The 25,114-nt window shown below is 43.4% G+C and overlaps 1 protein-coding gene across 2 annotated transcripts in view; it reads right to left on the bottom strand.

Moving 5' to 3' along the window:
* Nucleotides 1-25,114, bottom strand: part of MTMR10 (myotubularin related protein 10) — a 441,272-nt gene that overhangs the window by 202,062 nt on the left and 214,096 nt on the right. For both annotated transcript variants that reach the window (XM_086958381.1, XM_086958382.1), the window contains one exon: nucleotides 11,229-11,371. In XM_086958381.1, the coding sequence (XP_086814507.1) occupies nucleotides 11,229-11,371 (143 nt within the window). The remainder of the gene's footprint in view (nucleotides 1-11,228; nucleotides 11,372-25,114) is intronic.

Below are 25,114 nucleotides of genomic sequence, written 5' to 3'. Positions count from 1 at the left end.
CCATTGTGGAAGCAAGTTCCCGTGCTGGAAATTGTCCAACTTCCTTTACTCATAGGATGCAAGCATACATCCAGGAGGTAAACTTCCCCTCGGACAGAATTCACTTAAGTCCAGCGTGACAGGAATACAAGGGTCGGTAAATGGAGACACCTATACAGTCACTGAAATGTTCTGCGCTTTTACTAGTCATAAGATGATAACACCTTTATGTCTTTTTAATATTTTAATATATTGCTCGTTTTTGTAGGTTAGTTGATCTCTGTTGCATTACTATGAAGGTTACTGACAACCAGTAACACAAATAACTTTGTCACAGTTTTCCCTTCCGTTTTTTTATCATTACATTGGACGACATGTGGCTGTTATACTGCAATTATGTGATTTAATAATTAAGGGTGCTACAGCTCATGTGCCGCCACATCTAGTCAAGTCACATTGGACTTCTTTATGCAAGTAGCTGCTTCACTCTTTTCAGCAGTAGACCATTGCCTCAGGGAAAGCATGGGTTGTTGTAGCCAAAATTGCTGGTGAATGCATTGATGGTGCCACACACATGCACCTGCACATTGCAGGTATAGATGGGTACCGTTCTATCTGATGCCCTGTGCTAACTTGCCAGTTTCCCATTCTATACTGCTTACCTTCCATGGTGCTACCATCTCCCCCGACCTCTCTCCACCCATCTGCCTGTATTTTGTTTATGATTTTTGGCCCTCCCTCTCCTGGTGCCTTCTTGTCCTGCTCTTCCTCATTCCTTGCATTTGTCCCAATCTTCTTCCAAAGTAATAAGCTGTCCTTCCAGTGCAAGGAGAAGCTCTACTGATAGGATGCTACAGCAGGCTAATGAGGGGTATAGTGACGTATGAGCTACAACATAATGGGAGGAGTTCATTCCAGCTGTATGACGTGTGACATTTTACCGTCTTGTTTAGTAGATGAGATATAGAAGCAGAAAGCAGATGCCCACCGTGCTGAACATCCAATTAAAGGTCCATCACCAATAATTGGCTCCTCTTTACTTCAAGTGCAGCATAAACCCTATGAGAACCATTTGCTTATGTGAGGGTTTCTCACAAAAGTGCCTCATCCAGCCGCTGTCACATTTCCTCAGACTCTTCCCACCCCCTCTACTCATCCCAAACCTCTTGCTGCCTGTAATCTCCAAATACTTTCTCGAGCTTTCCCGCCACTAACCTTTTCAATGCAACTAAAAAACTCACATCTCCATCGCTCAAATTAATTTCATATCTCCCTATACTAATTCACTACTAATCCGGTTTGGGTTCTGGAGTAATGTGCTACTCCTAGAAAAGCACTTTGATACCTCATCAGGGATTTTGTTTGAAGGCGTTACTACTTAGCCAGAGCTACCCCATGTTTGTTGTGGGTGGTGCAGTTTCTATGCCCTGCAGGTGTGCATCTTCAAAGGATGGTCGGGCTTACAAATGGCCCATTGCCCTCTGCGGATGTGAGGGATACACACAGCACATAACCAACTAGTATACAAGGAGAGGCTAGATCGTGCAATGACTGAGTGCCCTTTCTTTTCTGGTGCTTTGCAGCTTTGTGCCATTTCTGGTGTTTTAAGATCTTCTTAGATTTTCTTGCCGCTAAAATGGATGTAATTTCTGATGTTTGTATGTTAAGATCGTCTTTATTTTGCTCGCAAGAAAGTGTCACTCATAGTCGCTAAAATGTCACTCATAATTACACTGAAATTATAAAAATGTCACACATGGCAATCTGAAACCTTGTCAGCTATGAATAGAGAATATATTCCTTATAACTACAGCGTCCTGTCTTCATAAAAGGGGCCCCTCCTCTAATTTAAATACAGAAAGAGGACAACTCGAAGGCTCCTACTCTAGAGAGAGAAGGAGCGCACTCAAACGAGGTCTAGCTGAGTAGAAGCCATTTTATATACTTCCCTCCAGGCAGACTTAAAACCACCATATTAGACAATCAAAATCAATCCTAACTAATTCTCACTGCATCTGTCTTTGCCTCTCTGTTTAGCGCCAAGAAACCGCTGCTGAACGTGCGCTTAATAAGCATTTTTATCATATCATACAATGGAATACACCAACCTGGTAACCACCTCTAACATATGACAGTATCCTAATCCCACTCATAAATTGTATGAACTAAAAAAAAAAAAATTATATATATATACACACACACACACACACATATATATAATCTGATTTATTTCCTCATTCACAGGAACTACTGATTTATTCAGGTCCAATCCTACTGGGACTCTTGACCCCTAGCTTGGTCCTTTCTCTCTATTATTCAGCACTACACCCCAGCTGGCAGACCTACCGCAAGAACAGTCAATATACCCGACCCCATCCCAAATTTCACAGCTCCGACATTGAGAGATATGATCCCAATTCCTGGAGCATTATTTATTCTAAGACTTGTGCACGTTTTTAGCGAGCAGTGCAGCACTAATTGTTTAAAACTTGTTTTAATTGATGTGACATACCGGAGTGCTGGTCTCGATCCCATTTCCTGCCCGCCTCGGTCCGACTCGGTAATTCTTTACCGTTGTGCGGAGGGCGGACAGGTGAGGGCCAGGCACTTCCGGGAGCGGTCAGCGCTCTAGCTGTCAACAGGGGGCTATTTAGGCGGAGCCTCTTACAGCGCAGCTGCGGTGGAAGACGGTGGCAGTGTCTTCATACCGCTAGCTTGCTGAACGGGAAGAAATTCTTTAGAGTGACTGGCAGAGCTTTCTTAACATTTCCGCATTTTTAGACTCCTAATTTTAAAAAGACTTGTGCACGTTTTTAGCGAGCAGTGCAGCACTAATTGTTTAATACTTGTTTTAATTGATGTGACATACCGGAGTGCTGGTCTCGATCCCATTTCCTGCCCGCCACGGTCCGACTCGGTAATTCTTTACCGTTGTGCGGAGGGCGGACAGGTGAGGGCCAGGCACTTCCGGGAGCGGTCAGCGCTCTAGCTGTCAACAGGGGGCTATTTAGCCATCGCCTCACAGGAAGCGCGCAGCGATTGCGCGCAGCCTCATTTCAGCCGAAGACCAGCCAAAGAGCTGCCCGTCTGCGCCCGTCCGCGACAGGGCGCGTCGACGGGGCGACGGGTTTCCAATATGCCGCCCAATTGCGTGGCCAAACACATCAGGTATGAGGCATCATCTTTACTAAAATTAAGGCGGCCCATCCCCCCTTGCTACATGAGTGATAAGAGGCCCTGTTTTGAAGGACCCTTTTCATGTTTAAAATGCCATTATCCCTCCATGAAATCTCTTGATTTACACAAACCAACTATGTCATCTGATGATATGCACTGTATTCTCATAAATGCTCGATCAATGCCCAAACACCAAATAGAGATCTGGAACCTGATACATTCCCTGACTCCAGATATCTGTTTCATTACTGAAACCTGGTTAAAGCCTCACACGATATCTGCTATTGCCCTGGGAGTACCAATGGGATACAAACTCCATCATTCAGACCGCCCTGAAAAAACAGGTGGCGGCATTGCTATAATCTACAAAGATTACCTTAAACTGGATATTCTAGACAAACAATGCTGTAAAGAAATGGAAATAATGGTTTATAGAATTACCTTCCCTAATAGAAAGACCAGTAAGGGAGCACTTATATATAGACCACCACTTACATGCCCTAGTTTTTCTATATCTCTTTTAGAGATATTAGGCCCACACATACGGGCCAATGAGGATTTCCTTCTTCTCGGGGATTTTAATATACATACCGACCAACCTGAATCTATGGGGACCAAAAGCCTGTCTGCTGATTTGACAACCATTGGCCTCACACAAAAAAATCAGGGTCCACACATGAAGGCGGACATTGCATCGATTTGATATATACCAACTTTGATAATATATCTTGCAATAAACCAACCCAATTAGATTGGTCTGATCACTTTTTATTAGAATTCACTATTTTTAAAACTAATAAAGGCTCCTATAAAAAATCCCTACCCCCTACTATGCGCAGACAGTGGCACAAACTCACACTGGAGGCACTACAAAAGGTATGGGAAAAACACGATATTAAGGATACTGATGAAGTAGAACATAGCCTAACTATGTTTCAGGAATCACTCACTGTAGCCATTGACAAAATCGCCCCTCTGAAAGCATTTAGGCAATTCCCTGTGGCCAAACAGGAAAAATGGTACACCGAGGCTCTCAGAAAAGAGAAGCAAGAATGTAGGAGGATAGAGAAGAGATGGAGAAAATCCCACTCAGAGGATAACAAGAAGGCACATCGTGCAGCCCAAACAAACTACTACAAACATATTAAAGCTGCCCGTAAAAACAACATTGCCCAACAGCTCATGGAAGCTGGTAATTCTCCTAAAGAACTTTATAGGATTCTTGAGACATTTGTCAAGCCTATGGCTTGTGTAAGTCCAGATGACTTCTCACAAAGTCTATGCGAAGATGTCTCCCTATACTTTGAAAATAAAATAGAATCCATTCATGACAAAATCTTAGTATCTCAAACTGACAATGACACTCTGACTGCCCCCCCCCCCCCCCCCACTGAAAACACCAACTTCGTGCTGACTACATTCCCTCCTATCAACAATAGAGAGCTTCTCACATTAATGACCCATGTAAAATCTGGGTCCCCGGATGACCTCATCCCTGTTAAAACCTTAACTTCCCTTAGTACCTTGTTAGGCCTCCACATTCAAGATGTAATTAATCAGTCTTTGAAGAAGGGATATGTACCAACTGAATGGAAAAGAGCGGTGGTGAACCCCATCCGCAAGAATGCGGCTCTCCCCTGGACGGAGCTTTCCAACCTCCGGCCCATCTCCCTCCTACCATATTTCAGCACAAAATTCTTCTCGGCCGCTTGAGGGGAGTGGGAGTAAAAGGGACCGCCCTTGCGTGGCTTGAAAGCTTTCTTGCAGATAGGCAACAAGGTGTCAAATTAGGCTCCCATAAATCAATCTGTAGGAACCTCACCAAGGGTGTGCCACAGGGCTCATGCCTGAGCCCCACGTTATTTAACGTATATGTGGCCCCCTTAGCGGACATTATACGATCTTACGGGTTCTCCCCAATCTCCTACGCTGATGACACCCAGCTGCTGTTTCCCTTCCAAACTATCACACCAGCAGTCATGCAATCCTTTCAAAATGGCATGAGAGCTGTGGCAGGTTGGATGGCCCAGAACTTCCTCCAATGCAATGTGACTAAAACTGAAGTCATGTTGTTTGGAGGGGCCACCCTGCTCTGGTGGCCACTTGAGCTAGGACCTGTCCCTGCGCCCAAACAGACCATCAAAAATTTGGGAGTGCGCCTAGACCAAACATTGATTTTAAAAGATCATGTCAGTCAAGTCACGGGAACGTGTTTCCGAGTAATTGGACTCCTACGGCGCATCTTCCCCTTCCTGCCAGACATCCACAGGAAAACGCTGGTACAAGCACTAGTTCTCGGACGGGTAGACTATTGCAATGGTCTACTCATCTCCGCCAATCAAGAACAATTGTGCAGACTGCTGGTGGTGCAGAACACTGCAGCAAGACTCATCTTGAATGCCCCCCCCCCCGAACCCTGTCACGCCCTCTCCTTTCTCAACTTCACTGGCTCCCAGTGCGACAACGCGTCAACTTCAAACTTTGTTGCATAATGCATAAGTGCATTTACGGGTCCGGTCCCAAATACTTAAAAGACATTTTTGTCCCCTACTCTCCTGGACGTGCCCTGCGCTCCAGTAACACCATGTTGATGCAGGTACCCAGAGTCACCAGACCAAGACAGGGAGGCCGGGCACCCTCACTCAAAGGCCCCTTGCTATGGAACTCCCTCCCCTCACAGCTGAGACAAATTTCTAATCTCTTTTCTTTTAGGAAAAAATTTAAAACATACCTATTTACCCTAGATTAATTTACTTCTGCCTCCCACACTGTCATCCCATAATATGTCTTTCAACCCTTACAGAAGCTACGCGCGGAGAGACCCCTTCGGGGCTGATTCAGGCGCGTTATAAGAGTATAAATATAAATAAATAAATAAATAAATATCTCTCGAAAACTGCTATGAAAAGGTTTAAACATACCCTGGTCAAACAATTTCTAGAACAACTAATAGCAGACACCTAACTCAGTACAGACAAGGGTAATCTAAAAACTGATTTAATCTTCTAGCATAACGTCCACCAAAATTCCTTATAGAACCAAACTCACTATTGCCTCCTCCCAAAGCTTCAAAGGGGTTGTCATCATATCCATCTTTAGGATGAGGAACATACTAATTCAAGCTATTAATCAACACCTCACCATCTTAGAGCACCATTACCCGACACTTATCTACCTTATAGCGCAATACAACCCAGCAGCAACTTCCCAGCAAGACCACACTGCTACATTACCCGCCAACTACGCTCCCACCGAACTCTAATGGCTATACAGCAACCCACATCGCCGTCATATACCTACACCAGGACAAAACCTGCCCCAATCCTAGGATCTCCACAGAGTTCTCCCCAGCTGCTTCGAACACAAACACTATCTCCAACATCGAACGCACCCAGCGAAAACGAACTCATTATACCTCCAACAACTCTGATTTCGCCATGAATAGGATTCTCTGCCCACTACAAACATTGGAACCATCGCTTGTCCCAGCTCCTGTGGCCTCAAAACCAACCTTGACCTAAACAGAACCCTTAGCCAAACAGAAAATAAAATGGACTGAAAAAAAAACACTGATAGCCTTGGGTCTAGTCAGACCCTCGTAAAACGCTCAATAAATAAATAAAAATGTTTAAGTTATTTTATAGCTTTAAAAAAATAAATGTTAAGTAGTTTTTAAATTATTTAAAAGCATTACATTATTTCATTTGATTTAGATTTTAAAGCCTTTTTAAGTTCAAACCTGTATTTGGCAATTGCATCACCAAAAACCATACTTGCAAATGTTTACTGTGAAAATAGACAAAAAAGTGGACAGTTTGTGTGGGGCGAGAAGGAAGACTATGGTATAAACAGACCTATTCTTTTATTACTAATTAAATGTTATCGAATTTAATTATTATCCTTAACCTAACCTTAATATTTAGGCTATTTGTTTTAATTATGTTTAATGTTCGTAGCTCATTGTCCTCCCTCTAAGCAGTTACACGAACCATTGTAGCTGAATTAATAAAAAAATATTCTGTATTCCCTAATACAAACACTTAATAATTTTAATTAATTAATTTAACCATGTCCTTTTGCTGCATCGATGTAGTGGCATTAAGGTAATTTGGCTATACCCTTTGAAGGCTACCACCATTTTGAGTGCAGTCTGCCCTCTCTTAGTTCCATACTTAACTCTGGGAGGATATCAACTGGAGAAAGTGAAGCTTTTTGATAACCAGTTATTAGCATAATTGTGTGATTGTAACCACATATGAAAGCATAGCTGTTCAAAGTTGGGCTGTTCACTGAATCTGGATGGTACTCTGGTTTTGAACACAAAATGTTTTCTCTGCATGGTCAATGGACCCAGAGTTCAGACTAGGCTACCTAAACTTTTATAAACCTGCTATTGCTGGTAAAAGGGGGAGACCGAAGGGGGGATTAACTATTTGGGTGAGACAGAATGACAGGTATAAAGTACAGCAGTTGGACACTGATAGAAACGATATTTTAATAATCAAGATAAAGGTTCCTGATGCTGAGGACCTTATACTTTTTAGAGTTTATGCTAGAGGGCTTCCTGGGGGGGAAAGCCTCAGGTAGTTGCTCTTCTTGATTCTTATCTGAACCTATATAAAGGAGGGAGAAATATACTAGTTGCCGAGGACTTCAACTGTTCCTTTGAACCACTAGATATTAACGATGTAAACCTAGGCCATGAGGAGGACTTGCAATGGGACATCCCGTTACTAACATTGAAGCCCATTAAGAAATGGTCGGAAGCTGCTATACGGTTAAAAGCGATTTGTCCTCAGCATGGATTAAGGGCGGTTAATGGGAGGGCGAAATCAGATAAGCATGGCTCTCTCACTTACAATTGTGGGTTGTGATGTAGTATAGACTCCTCAACAAGGAATATTGGCCTTGCGTAATCGACATGATTTTTTGGAAAGGGTGGAAAGTGATCATAACCCCCTGGTATTATCATTTCACCTAGTAGGAAGTCACGTTGTAGTTGACTCTCCTGCGGGTGTATAACTACACCTAAGTAATGATACCAGGAGAGTAAAATGGTCGAATTGACTAAATAAAGAGGATCAGTTAGAGGCTATTAACCAGCTGGTGGTAAAAGTGACCATAGACCTCCAAAACTGGTATATACGACAAGAAAATAAGTCCAGTGTTACCTCCATTCATACTTAATTTTTTAACAAGCTGAAGGGCTTTATTATAACAAGTATTCAAAAATCCAAAAATTATGCCAAAGCATCGGTTGATTCATGGTATGGGAAATCATGTAGGGCGGCCTACAGAGCACTAGCAATATGATCTAAAAACAGAGATAGGATTCAAAAATGCAAGGGTGGAGTACAAGTTAGTGCAACAGAAGGCCAAAAGGGAATGGGACGAGCAATATTGGAAAGAGCTGTACCATGCTAGCAAAGACAGGAACATTGTCGCATTCTGGCATTTGGTTAAGTGGGGCAAGGGAAAGCCCAGTCAAACGCTAACCAGCCATGTAGCTCCTGAACTGTGGGTTTCACACTTTAAGATACACTTCGCCAAAGACGCTTGAGAATGTGAACTATTCCAGGGTCCCCCGGTTATTTATGTTGGTAACTCCCCCTTACACTTTACTAAGCAGGAAGTTGATATTGCACTCAATACTGTACCGAGTGGTAGAGCACCCGGGCTTGACTGCGTTCCTGCTGACCTGTTCTTGTACAATAAGGCTCTGTGGGAAACCTACATACAGCTTTTAGTGAATGCCATTGCAAGCGGTTTTCCCATCCCTGAATCATGGATGGGTGCGGAGATCATACCGATTTTTAAAAAAGGGGATCGTTCAGATCCTGGCAATTATAAGCCTATCGGCTTAATTGATTGCTCACAGAAGGTGACAGCTAGTCTCGTGTTGAGTAGAATTCAGGGTTGGATCAATGAGTTTTATATCCTTTCACCTTTACAGGCTGGGTTCCGCTCACACCAGAGCACATTAGACTACGTGTTTAGATTGGTTTTAATTTATTGGCGCATGGTGATCCCTAAAGGTGGAAGAATATATGCCGCATTCGCAGATCTCAAGTCAGCATTTGACTTAGTTTATTTATTTATTTAGGCAATTTGTAGAGCGCAACAAATACCCGTGGGTGTTCCACGTGCTAAGCTGTGGAGGGAACAGGGTATGCCTTTGGACTTGCTGTCCTTTTTAATCAAACTCCATGATGCGAATTTTGCTCAAGTTCGCTGGGGACAGCAAGGGCAAGTGACAGACAGATTTCGGATCGCCAGTGGGGTCCGACAGGGGTGTGTACTGGCACCAACACAATTTTCCCTGTACATTAATAGGGTGACCCAGTACTTTTCAGATCATCCAAATGATGCCCCTACTCTTGATGGGAGGAAGATCCCTCTGTTAATGTTTGCAGATAATACTCTGTTAATTTCCAAAACGCAACAAGGTCTGCAGACAGCAATTGTGAGATTTGAAGTGTTCTGCCGGGATCACAGCCTTAAAATTAATATAGACAAGACTAAGTTCATGGCGTTACATAAACCAAAGATCGTAAGAGGGAGAGTCACCATGAACGATGCCATACTTGAGCAGACCCAAGTTCTTACGTACCTGGGAATCACACTAGGTTGTAAATTAAATTGGAACTCGCATATAGACCAATTGGTACTTAAAACAAGCACAATTATCTGGTGCCTTGTTGAAAGAACAGCGCCTTTCACATACGAAGTCGATTGCCCCAGTGTCAAAAATCGATAATTCAAAAATCACAGCTTCTGTCCTGTATGGGGCCGAATTATGGGGCTTTAGTAATTTAGCGGCACTAACAACTTCCCAAAATACATTTTTGAGGGGCAAATTAAGTCTTCCTCAATCCACTCCATTATTACCCTTCTATTATGATTTGGGATGACAGTTTCTAGTGGATGTGGCACGCTATAGACCTGTGGCCTACTGGTTACCCCCGAGCTCGTTCAGTACTCACAAGCTCTACTTGAGATCAGGGATGCTGATAGTGTGGGTAAAATCCTATGGTTAAGGCAGGTAAAGGCCACTTACAATGATATGGGCCTTAATTCTTTGTGGCAAAATCCTGCAGATAATGTGTTCCCATCTCGAAAGGATCTCAAGGAGCTATAGTGGAATATGGTCACCATGAAACAGTTTAGTCTTTAACCAGGCCCTCTTTGTTAGAAGATTTCATGGAGTCCAAAAACGCTTCTGCTTATGAAGGGAATTGGGATTTTATCACGGTTATTACTTGTGATAGGAAATGGTACCACCAATTTAAGGTGGGCACCCTCCCTATTAATTCATTCACTGGTAAATGGGGTTTAGGTACTTGTATGAAATGCCCATTCTGCCCGACTCAGTCAGAAACAATAACTCACATCCTACTCGTTTGTCCGGCTTATATAAGATTGAGGCGCACATGGTTGAAGCCCATCTGTCTATTGATGGGGATCAATACTGGCACTGAAGCGTTCAGGATATTAAAAACGGATAGTAAGGAATCAACTATAATTGCGGTTGCCAAATTTGTACATGGAATGTGGATGACCCGTGCCTATAGGCTGAGTAAGATATAACTGCCATTGGATATACTTGGTCTTTGAAAAGAAACTATATTTTTGAATCTGGTCTTAATCAAATTCTGTTTTTTATAGTACTATGGCCTGGGATTTTTGGTACCTTTTATTGTGTTTTAAATTAATTTATTGTATTTAACGATGGAGTATTGATGGACTTATTATAGATAAGGTATTTTTCTATTATAATAAAATTGGAATGTTATGTTATTATTGTTTTAAATGTAAATGTGTTTCATGATCATGTATCGAAATAAAGACTTTTCTAATCAAATTCTCTGCCAAAATCTCAGAAGCTTCACCAGACCCTGCACTTGTCTCAAACAGAAACTATTCTTCTTTGTGAAAAGATTTCCACATCCTATATTATTAATTCAGGAATTGCTTACAAATTCACAAGTGTACTTTCTAGGGAAAAATGCACTTTTATAAATAGTACAGCATTCAGTAAAACGCTTGCCTTCCATTTGAAACAAAAAAAATACCTTTTTTGCACTCTCTGGACCTGCCTCATCAAAGCGAAAACGAACAATGCGAAAGTCTTTACAATAAATAATTAACTCTGTTGGGTTGAATTTAAGTTTGTGATTTGATGTCAGTATCTTCTGCTTCCTCTTCGTGTCGTTTACTGAAAGGAAAATAATAACAGATTAACATAGGGGGAATATAGGTATCCATGCAAATAGACAAACATGAACACTGAACGGCAGACGTACAACATGCAAGCAACAATGCCATGTTCGCCTGGATGAAGCGTTTCATCTGAAGTTTCAAGTAAGGATTTTGAGGCCAACAGAACTGGGTTCTGGACTGGGTTCACTATATGGTTTTTATTTTTAAATTATTTTTAAATGCTTTTCACAGGGAGACAAAAGCTAAATGAACAATTGATGGACGGAATGCCGAACAATGCAAACATTCACCTAAAGTCACAGATCTGGGTTTAACTTGTGTTTTTTGCTCACCACGCCACCCCATTTTGAACCCAGCCATAGGCAAATCAGATTTGACCCTGCCCCTAATGGACAGTCCAGCACGAACTGCTAAACCAATTCCTCACTGGAACACAAACAAACATCCTGGGACCGGTTTCAGGGTATCACCCCTCATCAGCCATGCTAGATTGAGGCCAGTGGTACTGTGAGCAAGGGACCTGCGTCGGGGCATATCCTTCAGACTTGGGGCAACAAAAGCAAAACGTACACAAGATGGACAGAATGCTGAACAAAGCAAACATTCACTCCAGTTACAGATATGGATTTAAGCCATTGTTTTTATGCTCACCACGCCAGCCCAATTTGGAACCAGCCATATGCAAATCTGTCTTGACACTGCTGCTCATGGAAACAGTCCTGCCAAGCCAGATCCTCCCTGGACCAGAAACAACCATCCTGAGAACAGTTTTGGGGTATCACCCCTCCTCAGACAGGCTAACTTTAATTCATAGGCACAGTGAGCATGGGACCGACGTCTGGGCATACCCTTCCCACGTAGGGTGACAAAAGCAAAAATAAGAGATGACAGCATCCATGAAGGACAATGTAGGACTTTTAATAGGCCCACAAGATAGATCACATTTTCCCACCCCATGTGTGACCTTCACCTACTGTGCACACTTGTACTTCAGACCATGAGGTCTAGTTCACATTCATTCTGTAAAATGATTTATTCAAACGTGTTTCTTTTTGAAAAAGTATTCGAATATTTATTTCATATTCATACTCCATCTTCATTTTATTTGCAAATCCATGTCACTTTATAAATTCCACGTATGCCCAATGCATTTCGGGTTATGGATCACCCTTCCTCAGGGTTCTGCATGTGGAAAAAACAAGAATACTTTGAGCCAGCCTTATAAAACATAATAATACATAACCATGTCTCATGAAGATTAGCTTAATAAATTGTGACAATTCATTAAAGCTTCATCAATAATCAATCTTAAACTTGTGGAGATTATAAACACTATCTGATGGTTTACGGGTCAACGAAAACAGTTGTAAAATGGGATTGATCGCGACCGGGTGTAATGTGGGTTACTAACATTACACGTACGTATATCAGGATGCTATCCAGTTATCTAAAATTCAAAAAGATATGCTAGCTGTTCACCTTTTAAAAAACGCTAGAGGAATGACAACACACATTTTTCGAATCCAAAAGTACTCTGATCTCAATCAGATCTTTCTATTTTTACTTGTATTTATTTGCATTATTTGTGTTCCATCATTTGTGTAATTTGACATTTATGCAACTCATGCATTTCCTGAGATTTGCAGATTTTCGATCGATTTATATGTTGCACTTATTTGCACTCGATTGTGCATTTTATGTGTTCACCAAGACCAATTTTTTCACTAGATTGATTCTATTCACATTTAATATGGTATTTTCGCGATAAATTGTCGCCGCGATCATGTGACCACACTGCGGTCCAATCGTGTCATTTGTTATCATAAAGAGAAAACCAGACGTAGTTAGTAAGATTTGCATTGGAAGGGAATCACAATCTAGGTTGGTCTAGGTGGCACTACCATGTGACCATGCAGGTAACCAATCACATCGAGCGACACAACCTTAAGCAGGTTCACTGGTAGCTAGCGTTACCCAGATTGGTCGATTATCGAGTCAGAAGTCACTTTCCACCACTGTAAGTAACCGCGGGAAAACGGAGCTCCGTTTTTCCGAATGTTTTGTCTGTTTTGCATAATTTCTATAATGTCTGAAATTCCAGTCCTTTGTAGTGGTCATTCCTCTAGCGTTTTTTAAAAAGGTGAAGAGCTAGCATATCTTTTTGAATTTTAGATAACTGAATAGCATCCGGATATACATACGTATAATGTTAGTAACCCACATTACACCCGGTCGCGATCAATCCCATTTTACAACTGTTTTTGTTGACCCGTAAACCATCAGATAGTGTTTATAATCTCCACAAGTTTAAGATTGATTATTGATGAAGCTTTTATGAATTGTCGCAATTAATTAAGCTTATATTCATGAGACATGGTTATGTATTATTATGTTTTATAAGGCTGGCTCAAAGTATCCTTGTTTTTTCCACATGCAGACCCCTGAGGAAGGGTGATCCATAACCCGAAATGCATTGGGTATACGTGGAATTTATAAAGTGACATGGATTTGCAAATAAAATGAAGATTGAGTATGAATATGAAATAAATATTCAAATACTTTTTCAAAAAGAAACACGTTTGAATAAATCATTTTACAGAATGAATGTGAACTAGACCTCATGGTCTGAAGTACAAGTGTGCACACCTCTGCCAAAAGTGGAATCCCCACTTTTCCTTCCATTGACTTATACACACAGTGTTCTCAGACAAAACACTGGGAGATAGTAGCACAAAAACTACACGAATTAAAAGGAAATCATATTGAGATAACAGAGTGCTCCAAAGAACATTATAAGATTTATACGACCTTCACCTACCCCACAGTACTAATTCAGCTTAACCTTCATTTTCAGAATACACTCTTCACAATGCCAAACACCTTTTCTTAAACACAAAGCCACCTTGTACAAAACATAAATCATATGCTAACACAACATCCATCATACATGCATACAACCAACATTATGCAGCAGGTGAACAACAGCTTGCATCAAGCCCAGTACCAATTGGTAACAGGGCATAGGACACCTTAGCCTCACAATTTCAAGACATAGGGCCAGATGTAGGTCGGTCGGTAACGGCCGAAAATCTGTATTTTCGGCCGTTACCGATCGGTAAATAGGCGATAGGTATGTAGGGGGCAGTATTTTACAGAATCGGTAAAATTACCGATTCAGTAATTTTACCGATTCGGTAAAATAAAAAATAAAAATCGGTAAATTTACCTTATCTGAGCCACCCAGATGTAGGTGGAACTCTTCAGAGTCCCAGGAGCCTTAACTAATCGGTATTTTACCATCAAATCCAATTTGATGATAAAATACCGATTCCGGTGTGCATGCACATGTGTGCATGCACACCTATGCCATGTGACAGGCAGACCTGCCCTTAGGGCATGTATGCCTGCCACATGGCACCCAAGCCTGTTTCGGGGGTGCCAGAGGGTGTCAAAGTGACACCCCCTGCACCCTTGTGAAAATCGGTATTTACCGATTCGGTAAATACCGAATCGGTAATGCCCATTCATTCCTATGGGCTTCAAAGCTCATAGGAATGAATGGGCATTACCGATTCGGTATTTACCGAAACGGTAAATACCGAAATCATCCGAATCGGTATTCCAGCACATCTGGAATACCTACATGTCCACCCCATAGATTTACCGATTTTTAATTACCGAATCGGTAAAATTCGGTAATTAAAAATCAGTAAATCTATTTCACCTACATCTGGCCCCTGGTCACTGGCAAGGCAAGAGGGAAGTACAATTTCCACCACTCTCCCATGGGCAAGTATGAGGGGTGTAATGCAGAGCCTTTCTCCATGTATTTTGGCAGTGTGAAGGAGAAGGGGCCAACCCTCCCCACTCTCACTTCTGCAATGTGAGGAGGCTTAACATGTTAGCTGTGGAGAGTGAAGGGGCACATAGAACTTTAAAAAACTTAAGCTAGAAGTTCAGACAGCTGAAAAGAAATAGAAAAGATACTACTCCACTTCACATAAGTAGCGTACTACTCTGTAATGCTCTCATATATTTACCAAAAAGGAAAGTTGAGAAAATGTCCTTCTCTGTAAGAAGCCTATCTAAACAGGTCTTTCGCATGGCTGCTGAACTTTGAAAATGCAAGCCAATAAGATTCAAAATCCTACCTTCACAAGTACTTTGTGAAAATTTTGCCTCTTGTCCCCTCAGAGAAAACATCCACTTTGCAGAACTCAATCATTAATGATCCAATTCCTATTACCACTGCACCTTTTAAATCTATTTTGCAGTCAAGGAGCCAACTGGACTCCATCACACAAATTAAACAAGCATTTGCAATGCAATTGTTCTCGCTTTTGGGACCCTTTATGTATTTAGCCATGCAGTATATTAGCCTGAGTGCTGAAACATTGACTGTTCTTTAACATGGAGGGAAAATAAGCATCAAACTGCGTGACACGCCAGGGATGGGAACACATGGAGAGAAATATTGCCTTCCAGTGGGAAATGGTAAAATCCAAAGCTGTTTTTAACATGAAATCATGACCTTCGATAGTCATATCACTGAAAAAATAGATGTGAAAAATATATTGTCTACGGGTGCTCATGGAAGACCATTTCTATGGATTAGACTCTAGGTAATGCCTAAGTGATTCTGGTATTTTACTGACCTCTGCTGGTCGTTTTCTCTCTATTAAGTTAAATAGAGGCAGTTGCCAGAAGAATTAAAATAATAAAGTCCCTAAGCAGAAAGCAATTCTGGGATTTTACTGACCTCTGCTGGTCGTTTTCTATCAAGACAGTTAAATAGAGGCAGCTGAACATAAAAAAGTCCCTAAGCAAAAGCAGATAATTCCTAGGGCTGATCTCCAGAGCCCACAAAGTACATACAGATATAAGTATATACTAAAGTATATACGAGAGGTCTCGAATGCTCGACCTAAAAAGAGGAATTCTTACAGACTGTAACTAACAGCCGCCCTATAGATACACCAAATGATCCCGTAACAGAACAGCAACTAAAGTCTCTTCTCAGCCACAAGTGACATCATCTGCCTGTTTTTAACAGCTTGCTAAAGCATGGCACTTTCCATACCTCTGGAAGGCAGCCGTACTGATACCTCTGCTAAGGAAATCTACCCTGGAATATAGATCCATCTCACTGTTAACTTACCTGGAAAAAGTGGTCTTTATTCATATTCAGGACTTTGCCGTATTGAATGACCTAATGGACGGGCAACAAGTAGGTTTCCTTCCTAGTCATAGCACTGAGCTGGTAGTCCTGTCGGCCTTTGATGATCTTCACCAGCTCATTCATAAAGGAGAATCAGGCATACTAGACCTCTTAAGAAACGTCTGTCGAATTTGTACCACTGACTACAACATCCTGCTTCAAGACCCTAGAAGCACTGGTATGGTCTTGAAGTACATTAAATCTTTAATTTTAGAGTGATCAGAAGTACCCACTCTGTACTCCGAAAGGGTCAATCCGTTCACCATTTCTGCATACCATGTACATGTTACCATTGTCCAATTACTGAATAAAGCAGGGGGCTCATATCAGCTTACTAAGATTATATTTAACCTCTCTAATGTGTAAGAGTCTACCAGTCAAACAAGCATTTGCAATGCAAGGTCTCGCATTTACGAGAGTTTGAGAAATTGGCATTGTAAATGACTGCCAATTATTTATGTGTTCTTTTTAAAACAGATAAATAAAAGGCAATGCCATTTACAATGCCAATAGGTCAAAGTCTCGCAAATGTGAGACCTCTTGCATTGCAAATATGTGCCATACATTTTTTTTTTAAAGCCTAGGAGAGAGCGGGTCCTGTCTGCAACAGCAGGCAGGAAAAAGCTATTTTAGAAAAAAGTGCTCAGAGGCTGGAATTAAAGCCTACAGAGTAACAACAAACATAATAGGGGGTGTCGCCACTGGGTAGTTACAAAATGAGACAAGGCAATAGTAAGGAGGGACTACTAAGCCTTTTGACCAATGAACAGCCACAGTTTACAGTGTACAATCACACAAGCCAATGCAAAATATGGACGGAAAGTGGACGGAGAGTGGGTGGAGCTTCAATTCCCTACGTGAATACCGCATGCCTCACTGAGCAGCCATGCGGTGCCCAGGCTCTACCTAAAAAACAACAAGAAATAAATATATTTTTCCTCGTTAGGCCTCCCCTAGGGAGGGGTAGCATTTTGACGCATTCCCAGGTCTACCACTAATGGTAAATCTGGGAATGCACCAAAATCCATGGGTGAATGTGTGCAAACTCCCACACTCCACCCATGGAAGCCTCCCTGGGGCAGAGTAACGCAATGCAGCGATTTGTGTGCACTGTGTTACTCCAGATTTATCAAGCCATGCATGGTGACCTTGTGTGGCTTGATAAATTTAACTTTAGTGTTGGGTCGCCCTTGGGCCACCAAGGGCGCAAGGGCAACGCAACACTATGATAAATATGGGCCTTAACATTTACACTAACAGTGCAATAAATGCACAACTTGGCCTCATTTTGGGGGGGAAATGTTGGTGGAGAGTGGAGACCCCTGAAATCCTCTGAAGGAAGCCAGACTTGCTCACTCGATTGGCCCAATTTGAGGTGGATGTTTGCAAACTAACACTTAAAAAGATCACCAGGTTGGTGTAAAGACTCTATTGTGGAGTGAGCAGTTGGGTGCTTTGATGCATAGAGGCGTGTGGATGGGTGTGGCACTTTCACAGCACTGCATGTTGTACTTGCCAGTACATAGATATATGAATATTAAGCGTGTCTGCTTTTGGGTGGAGCATGCAGAAGTAAAGAGTCGTGAGATCTCAAGGTCACGCAAGGGAGTCCTGATGGGACACGCAGTCCTGTTTGCTGCCTGCTCCCTGCCCCACCCTTCCCGCTCTCTCAGTCACTCGGCACTATTCCACTGCCTCAGACATCTTAGTATGCAGTAATTGGGATGGGAGGCGTAGTAACTGAGGACAGGGCCAGGCCATTATCTGTGGACTGGTCGCCAGAACACCGACCGGTCTAATGGATACAGAAAGGAGATCGGAGTTTCCAAATGCAGTTTTTCGCCTCCAAACTCGCTGAGAGCTGTCCCTAAGCCCGCCTCAATCATGCCAAGCTGTTCTCTGCCGGGGATAATGTTTCCTGGCAGGGTATCAATATCTTCCGGGGTTAGTTGTTCTACCTTAATTTAAAATATAATATCCCTATAAGACGGGCTCTGCTCAGCGGCTGCACTTGAAGACCTGCTCTCTGGCTGCAAATTTTATTTCCTCGGAAAAAACACAGGAAGGAGGGTGTCACACCTCGCTGCGCCTTTGTGATGAGGTAGAACATTCATAAAATCATCATCCCACTCCCTCTCCCCCGCCGTCCCCAGCGCCTCGCGAGCCCCCCGGCCCCGCCTCCTCCCAATGTCTTTATCTGATTAAAAGAAGAAAAAAAATGAAAATAAAGTTTAAAAAAAAGTCTCAATACATTCAAAGAATCCCATCAAACAAAAGATGCAAACTAGATGTAATGAGTGTAAGAAGTTGGTTGCAGTAATTCAAACGAGCAGCCCACCTCTCTTTCCTTCTTTCATTTAGTTGCTTCCTGTGAAATGGATCCAAAACAAACAAATCCGCGAGTGGCGCGCGCGCCATAGCAAGAGATGTGGTTTCAATTATCGCGCCAGTGTCTGGGCACGATAATTAAAACCACATGGCAGTGGTGCGGGTATCCAACACCAATAAGTTAAGAACTTAGAGCTCCTGAGGCGTTCAAGACGGGAGTTAGGGCATATTCGCACTCACTTGCTCCTCCTGTTCCTATTCCCCTCGCAATTTTTAATTCACGCATTTTGTGGTGCTTTGTTTCAAGTTTTAAAATGACTGGCCTTATTAATTCAAAGCAGACAGATCGAATTCGGGATCGCTGTGGGTCCCCTTCACTGCTCAGGTGGGAATCGAGGGCCGATTTAGGGCTCTGTCAGCTTGCAAACACCCCACGGGCGCAGACTTTGGGCGCCATCTTTGGAGAATCAAATCAGGTCAGCGCACTAGTGTCCGGGCGATTGTCGGCCCAGACACTACAAAATGAACGTCATTGCCTGTACGCGCAGCGGGCGCGCCGGCAAACCGGTCTGCGCCCCTCCGCGCCAGACCGGGCCGTGGGCCAAATACTCTGCCCTATTCCATCTCAAAGGATCGCAGGAAATACTCCAGGGACGAGCTTCTTCAGCTAAGGCAAAAGGTAAGACCTCAGTGTGGTCAACGGGAGAGTGCCAAAAGTCAATTCAGACAATGCCAGTCCTGTCCTAAAATTACTCAGGCAAATAGATCTGATGACAAGGCCCGGAGTCCTCTTAGCATGGCACTCTTTAATTGCAGGTCTCTACCAAAGCACGCAACTGAGATTAACCTCATGCTCCAGGAGGGGAACCTGGATATATTGTTTCTAACTGAGACATGGCTATCCCCCAACTCAGAGTTTGATATTGTTAGTGCCCTTCCGGCTGGCTTCCTTATTCAGTGCCAACATAGAGTGCATGGGAAGGGAGGTGGCCTGGCCATAATCTATAAAGACAGGTTTACATGTAGGATAGAAGACAGTTGTAAAGCCGACTCAGAAAGTAGCCATTTTATTATCCAAATCACCCCTAACAACTCTCTGTCAGGTCTCCTTATCTATCGTCCCCCGGGCTGCATAAAACAATTCAAAGAATCTCTTTTAGATACCACTATAGCCGCAGCTGCGTCTTCCTCTAATTTTATGATACTAGGAGATCTTAACTTACATTTCAATGATCCTGATGACAAGGTGGCAGCTGATCTCAGGCTCGATTTTAAATATTTCGAGCTTAACCTTATAGACAAGGAGGCTACTCACACTAATGGACATTTATTGGACCCAATATTTACCAATATTATTCAACTGGATTCCAGCCTCCCTCTCCCTCTTCCATGGACCGATCATTTCTTGGTTCCATTTGCATGGAATACACCATACGCCACACTATCTCGTACATTAGAGAGAGCTTGGTCTAAGCTACCCCTTGAGAACTTTATCCGGACACTTGAACAAACAATACCCATGCCAGAACCGGACCCACTAGTGGCGCATACTAATTTTCGTAGTTGGCTGAACAAATATCTAGATGTGGTACTGCCTAGGAAAAGTAGAACTAAGAAGAGCAGTGCCTTCAAAACACCATGGTATACGACGGAACTTAGAAATATGAGGAAAAAGTGCAAAAAACTAGAACGCACATGGCAAAAAGACTGGTCGGCCAATAATAAGGCAGCATACCGTTCTGCTATGAGGCTTTATAAAACCGCCCGAAAAACAGCCCAGTCAGCCTTCCTGGAGGAAAGAATTAAAACCGACTCTAACTCATCTAGGGAAACCTTTAAAATAGTCAAAGAACTGCTGAAAGTCCCCTCCTCCTCAAATAGGCAGGAGAACTCAGAAGCTAGATGTAATCAACTAGCTGACTTTTTTGATACGAAAATTCAAAAAAATTTAGAGAGTCTTCCGCATAGTGAGTCAACTCCTGACTTTGCCGACCACTGTGCCCGTACACCTGGCCCAGTGCTGGACTCCTTCTCCCCTTAACTAGTGAAGATTTTTGTAAAACTCGGTCTTCTCTGAAAAGCGGCTCCCCGTCTGACCCAGGGCCTATGCACATTCTCAAAATTATCTCAGACACCATTGCCCCCGTAGCTACGGAGCTTATAAATGCTTCCCTTACCCGGGGTGCTGTCCCCCCCAGCTGGAAGCAAGCAAGGGTGAAGGCTCTTCTTAAAAAGCCAGGGCTTGATCCCGCAGATTTGGGAAACTTTCGCCCAATATCGCTATTACCTGGGCTTAGTAAAATCACGGAGAGAGTGGTTAACCTGCAGCTTTCTTCATTTTTGGAAAACAACATGCTGCTGCGTAACTCACAAACGAGCTTTCGTCCGGATCAGGGGACTGAATCCGCCCTGATAGCGGTGGCGGAAGAGGCAAGATGCATCTTAGATTCAGGGAGGGTCTGCAGCCGCGATCCTCCTGGATCTTAGTGCAGCTTTCGACACGGTGGACCATGGTATTCTAATCCAGCGACTTGCGGGATTGGGAATCTCTGGCATGGCGTTACAATGGCTCTTATCTTTTCTGAGCTCTCGATCTTTCCAGATCTGTTAAGGCAGTGCAACCACTAAATCCATCCCTCTCCATTGTGGAGTACATCAGGGCTCTTCATTGAGCCCCACCCTTTTCAACGTTTATATGTCCCCACTGGAGGAGGTGGTTAATCCATTTGGGATAAAAATAGTCACCTATGCTGACGACACCCAACTAGTCGTCTCGTTATCCCAACACGAGAGGTGCGTGGAAAATCTTTTTGCATGTCTTTTCAGGAATCTATTCCTGAATGTCCAGCTCTCGGCTCAAACTAAATGGAGCGAAAACAGAGATCTTTCTCCTGGGCCACCAATTAACAGCGCTGCCCAAGTCCATCTGGCCTCCCTGCCTGGGTGATGCTCCTGCCCCTAAAGATGAAATCAAATGTTTAGGGGTTTGGTTTGAGCGGGACCCGATCCTTTGACAGTCGTGTGGAACCTAGCAGTACTCTTTGACTGCACCCTGTTGCCTGAAACCTAATCTTCTCACCTTCACCAAAAGATTTTCCACTTTATTGATCCCTCTTTGCATACGCCAGTAGTGAACACTACCATTCATTCTCATCTTGACTATCGTAATAAATCTACCTTGAATCACCATTTGCAACTTGCTCAATATGCACGAGTGCTTAAAAAGCCCTTCCCGAACATTGCATATGTCTCCAGTAGTGCAATCTCTACACTGGCTTCTTGTGCAATCTCTGGTAGCCTTTAAGGGCCTAAAAACTGTCCATAAAGCCCATCAACTAAGATCACTATTTTTTCAGGGAGTACTTTTTCCTTCTAACAACAGTCACCATGGTCCCTCAAACATGCATACCAATTGTTGCTTGCTGCCACTAGGACCAGCAGAGTTGCTTATGGAGACTACATGTCTAGCAGTGGTCAAACAGTGGAACACTTGCCCTTTAAGTTTGAGGGGAGAAACAAATCTACTCTGCTTTAACACCAGACGAAAACATTACTTTTTAATAATTAAGTATCTTCTGCCCTTTTTCCCAGCGCTTTTAGATTTTATGGTTGTATTTTCCTAAGGCGCCAAGAAGCACCTGCGTATGAACATAATGTTTCTTTATGGATGCCCAATTACATTAGAATGCAAAAAAGAAAAACTGATTGACAGAATGCCAAACAATAACCAGTACAGAGACCTGGGCTTCAATCCATTATTATATTGCTCCCCATGTCATTCCAGTTTAAACCCAGCCATATGCAAATCAATCTTGACTCTGCTCCCCATGGGAACAGTCGAGCCCGAACTGCCAGGCCAGGTCCTACCTGGACCGGAATCTAACATCTTGGTACCAGTTTTGGGGTATCACCCCTCATCAGCCAGGCTAGCTTGCCTCTAGTGGCATGAAGAGCACGGGACGAACTTCTGGGAATACCCGTCCCACTCAGAGTGACACATGCACTGTTCCCATGAGGAGCAGGGTCAAGACTGATTTGCATATGGCTGGGTCTAAACTGAAGTGGCATGGTGAGAAAAAGAAGAATGGATTTAACCCAGATCTCTTGACTAGGAGTGAATGTTTGATTTGTTCCGCATTCCGTCAATCATTTGTGTGTCTTTTGATCGCGTATGCCCAGTCGTGGGTCCCAGGTTCACTGTGCCACTGGATTCAAGCTAGCCTGGCTGATGAGGGGTGATACCCCAAAATCGGTCCCCAGGTTGCTTGTTTTTGGTCCAGCTAGGACCTGGCTTGGAAGGTCAGACCGAGTAGAGTCAAGACTGATTTGTATATGGCTGGGTCTAAACTAGGGTGGCATGGTTAGGCAAAAGAACGGTGGATTTAACCGAGCTGTATTGACTAGATGTGAATGATCTGTTCTGCATTCCTTCCATCATTTAGGTCTCCTTTGCTTTCTCGCAATAAAATTAGAAGGCATGTGCATGTCAGAAACAATTAATTAAAGGACCCATTTATGATACATGTTGAGTGATCTCGCTCCTGAAACCACTCTCTCACTACACCAGAAGACTAACAAGCATTTGCAATGCAATAGGTCTCGCATCAGGAAAGTTTGAGCTATTAGTCTTGTAAATGACAATTATTTTATTTATGTGTTGGTTTTGAAAATAGCTAAATTAATAGCTTTGTCATTTACAATGCCAATAGTTATAACTTTCGCAAATGTGACACTTTGTATTTAAGTGACTTAGATGTATTATTACAAATAACAATGGCTTTTAATTTTTTGAAATAATTAATACTTAAATAAAAGTGATTGTAATTTATAATGGCAATAGCTTAAACTTTTGTAAATAACTTTTGTGAAGATTATGTTTAGTGTATTTTATTGTGACGAAAATCCTATAACAGAAGTGAAATATTAACATCTTTTTGTGACATTTGTAATAAAGCTTGAAACATTGAGAGAACATATTTGAACCAGTTGTTGTTGAATGGTTGCACATATTGATGCTGTGATGGCGCGGAGTGATGCTGTGGAGTTCAGTGATGCTGTGGAGTTCAGTGATGCTGTGGTAGCGCAGAGTGATGCTGTGGCGTTCAGTGATGCTGTGGTAGCGCAGAGTGATGCTGTGGCGTTCAGTGATGCTGTGGTAGCGCAGAGTGATGCTGTGGCGTTCAGTGATGCTGTGGTAGCGCAGAGTGATGCTGTGGCGTTCAGTGATGCTGTGGTAGCGCAGAGTGATGCTGTGGCGTTCAGTGATGCTGTGGTAGCGCAGAGTGATGCTGTGGCGTTCAGTGATGCTGTAGTAGCGCAGAGTGATGCTGTGGTAGCGCAGAGTGATGCTGTGGTAGCGCAGAGTGATGCTGTGGTAGCGCAGAGTGATGCTGTGGTAGCGCAGAGTGATGCTGTGGTAGCGCAGAGTGATGCTGTGGCGTTCAATGATGCTGTGGTAGCGCAGAGTGATGCTGTTGCGTTCAGTGATGCTGTTGCGTTCAGTGATGCTGTTGCGTTCAGTGATGCTGTTGCGTTCAGTGATGCTGTGGCGTTCAGTGATGCTGTGGTAGCGCAGAGTGATGCTGTGGCGTTCAGTGATGCTGTGGTAGCGCAGTGATGCTGTGGTAGCGCAGTGATGCTGTGGCATTCAGTGATGCTGTGGCATTCAGTGATGCTGTGGCATTCAGTGATGCTGTGGCATTCAGTGATGCTGTGGTAGCGCAGAGTGATGCTGTGGCGTTCAGTGATGCTGTGGTAGCGCAGAGTGATGCTGTGGCGTTCAGTGATGCTGTGGCGTTCAGTGATGCTGTGGCGTTCAGTGATGCTGTGGCGTTCAGTGATGCTGTGGCGTTCAGTGATGCTGTGGCGTTCAGTGATGCTGTGGCGTTCAGTGATGCTGTGGCGTTCAGTGATGCTGTGGCGGCGTTCAGTGATGCTGTGGCGGCGTTCAGTGATGCTGTGGCGGCGTTCAGTGATGCTGTGGCGGCGTTCAGTGATGCTGTGGCGGCGTTCAGTGATGCTGTGGTGGCCCCGAGTGATGCTGTGGTGGCCCCGAGTGACGCTGTGGCGGCCCCGAGAGACGCTGTGGCGGCCCGAGTGACGCTGTGGCGGCCCGGAGGGCCGCTGTTGCGCCCCGGAGGGCCACTGTGGCGGCCCCGAGTGATACTGTGGCGGCCCGAGTGATACTGTGGC

This window comes from Lissotriton vulgaris, chromosome 2_1 (genome assembly GCF_964263255.1).
Source record: "Lissotriton vulgaris chromosome 2_1, aLisVul1.2, whole genome shotgun sequence".
Taxonomy (NCBI): Eukaryota; Metazoa; Chordata; class Amphibia; order Caudata; family Salamandridae; genus Lissotriton; species Lissotriton vulgaris.
This window is presented reverse-complemented; position numbering and strand designations above follow the sequence as displayed.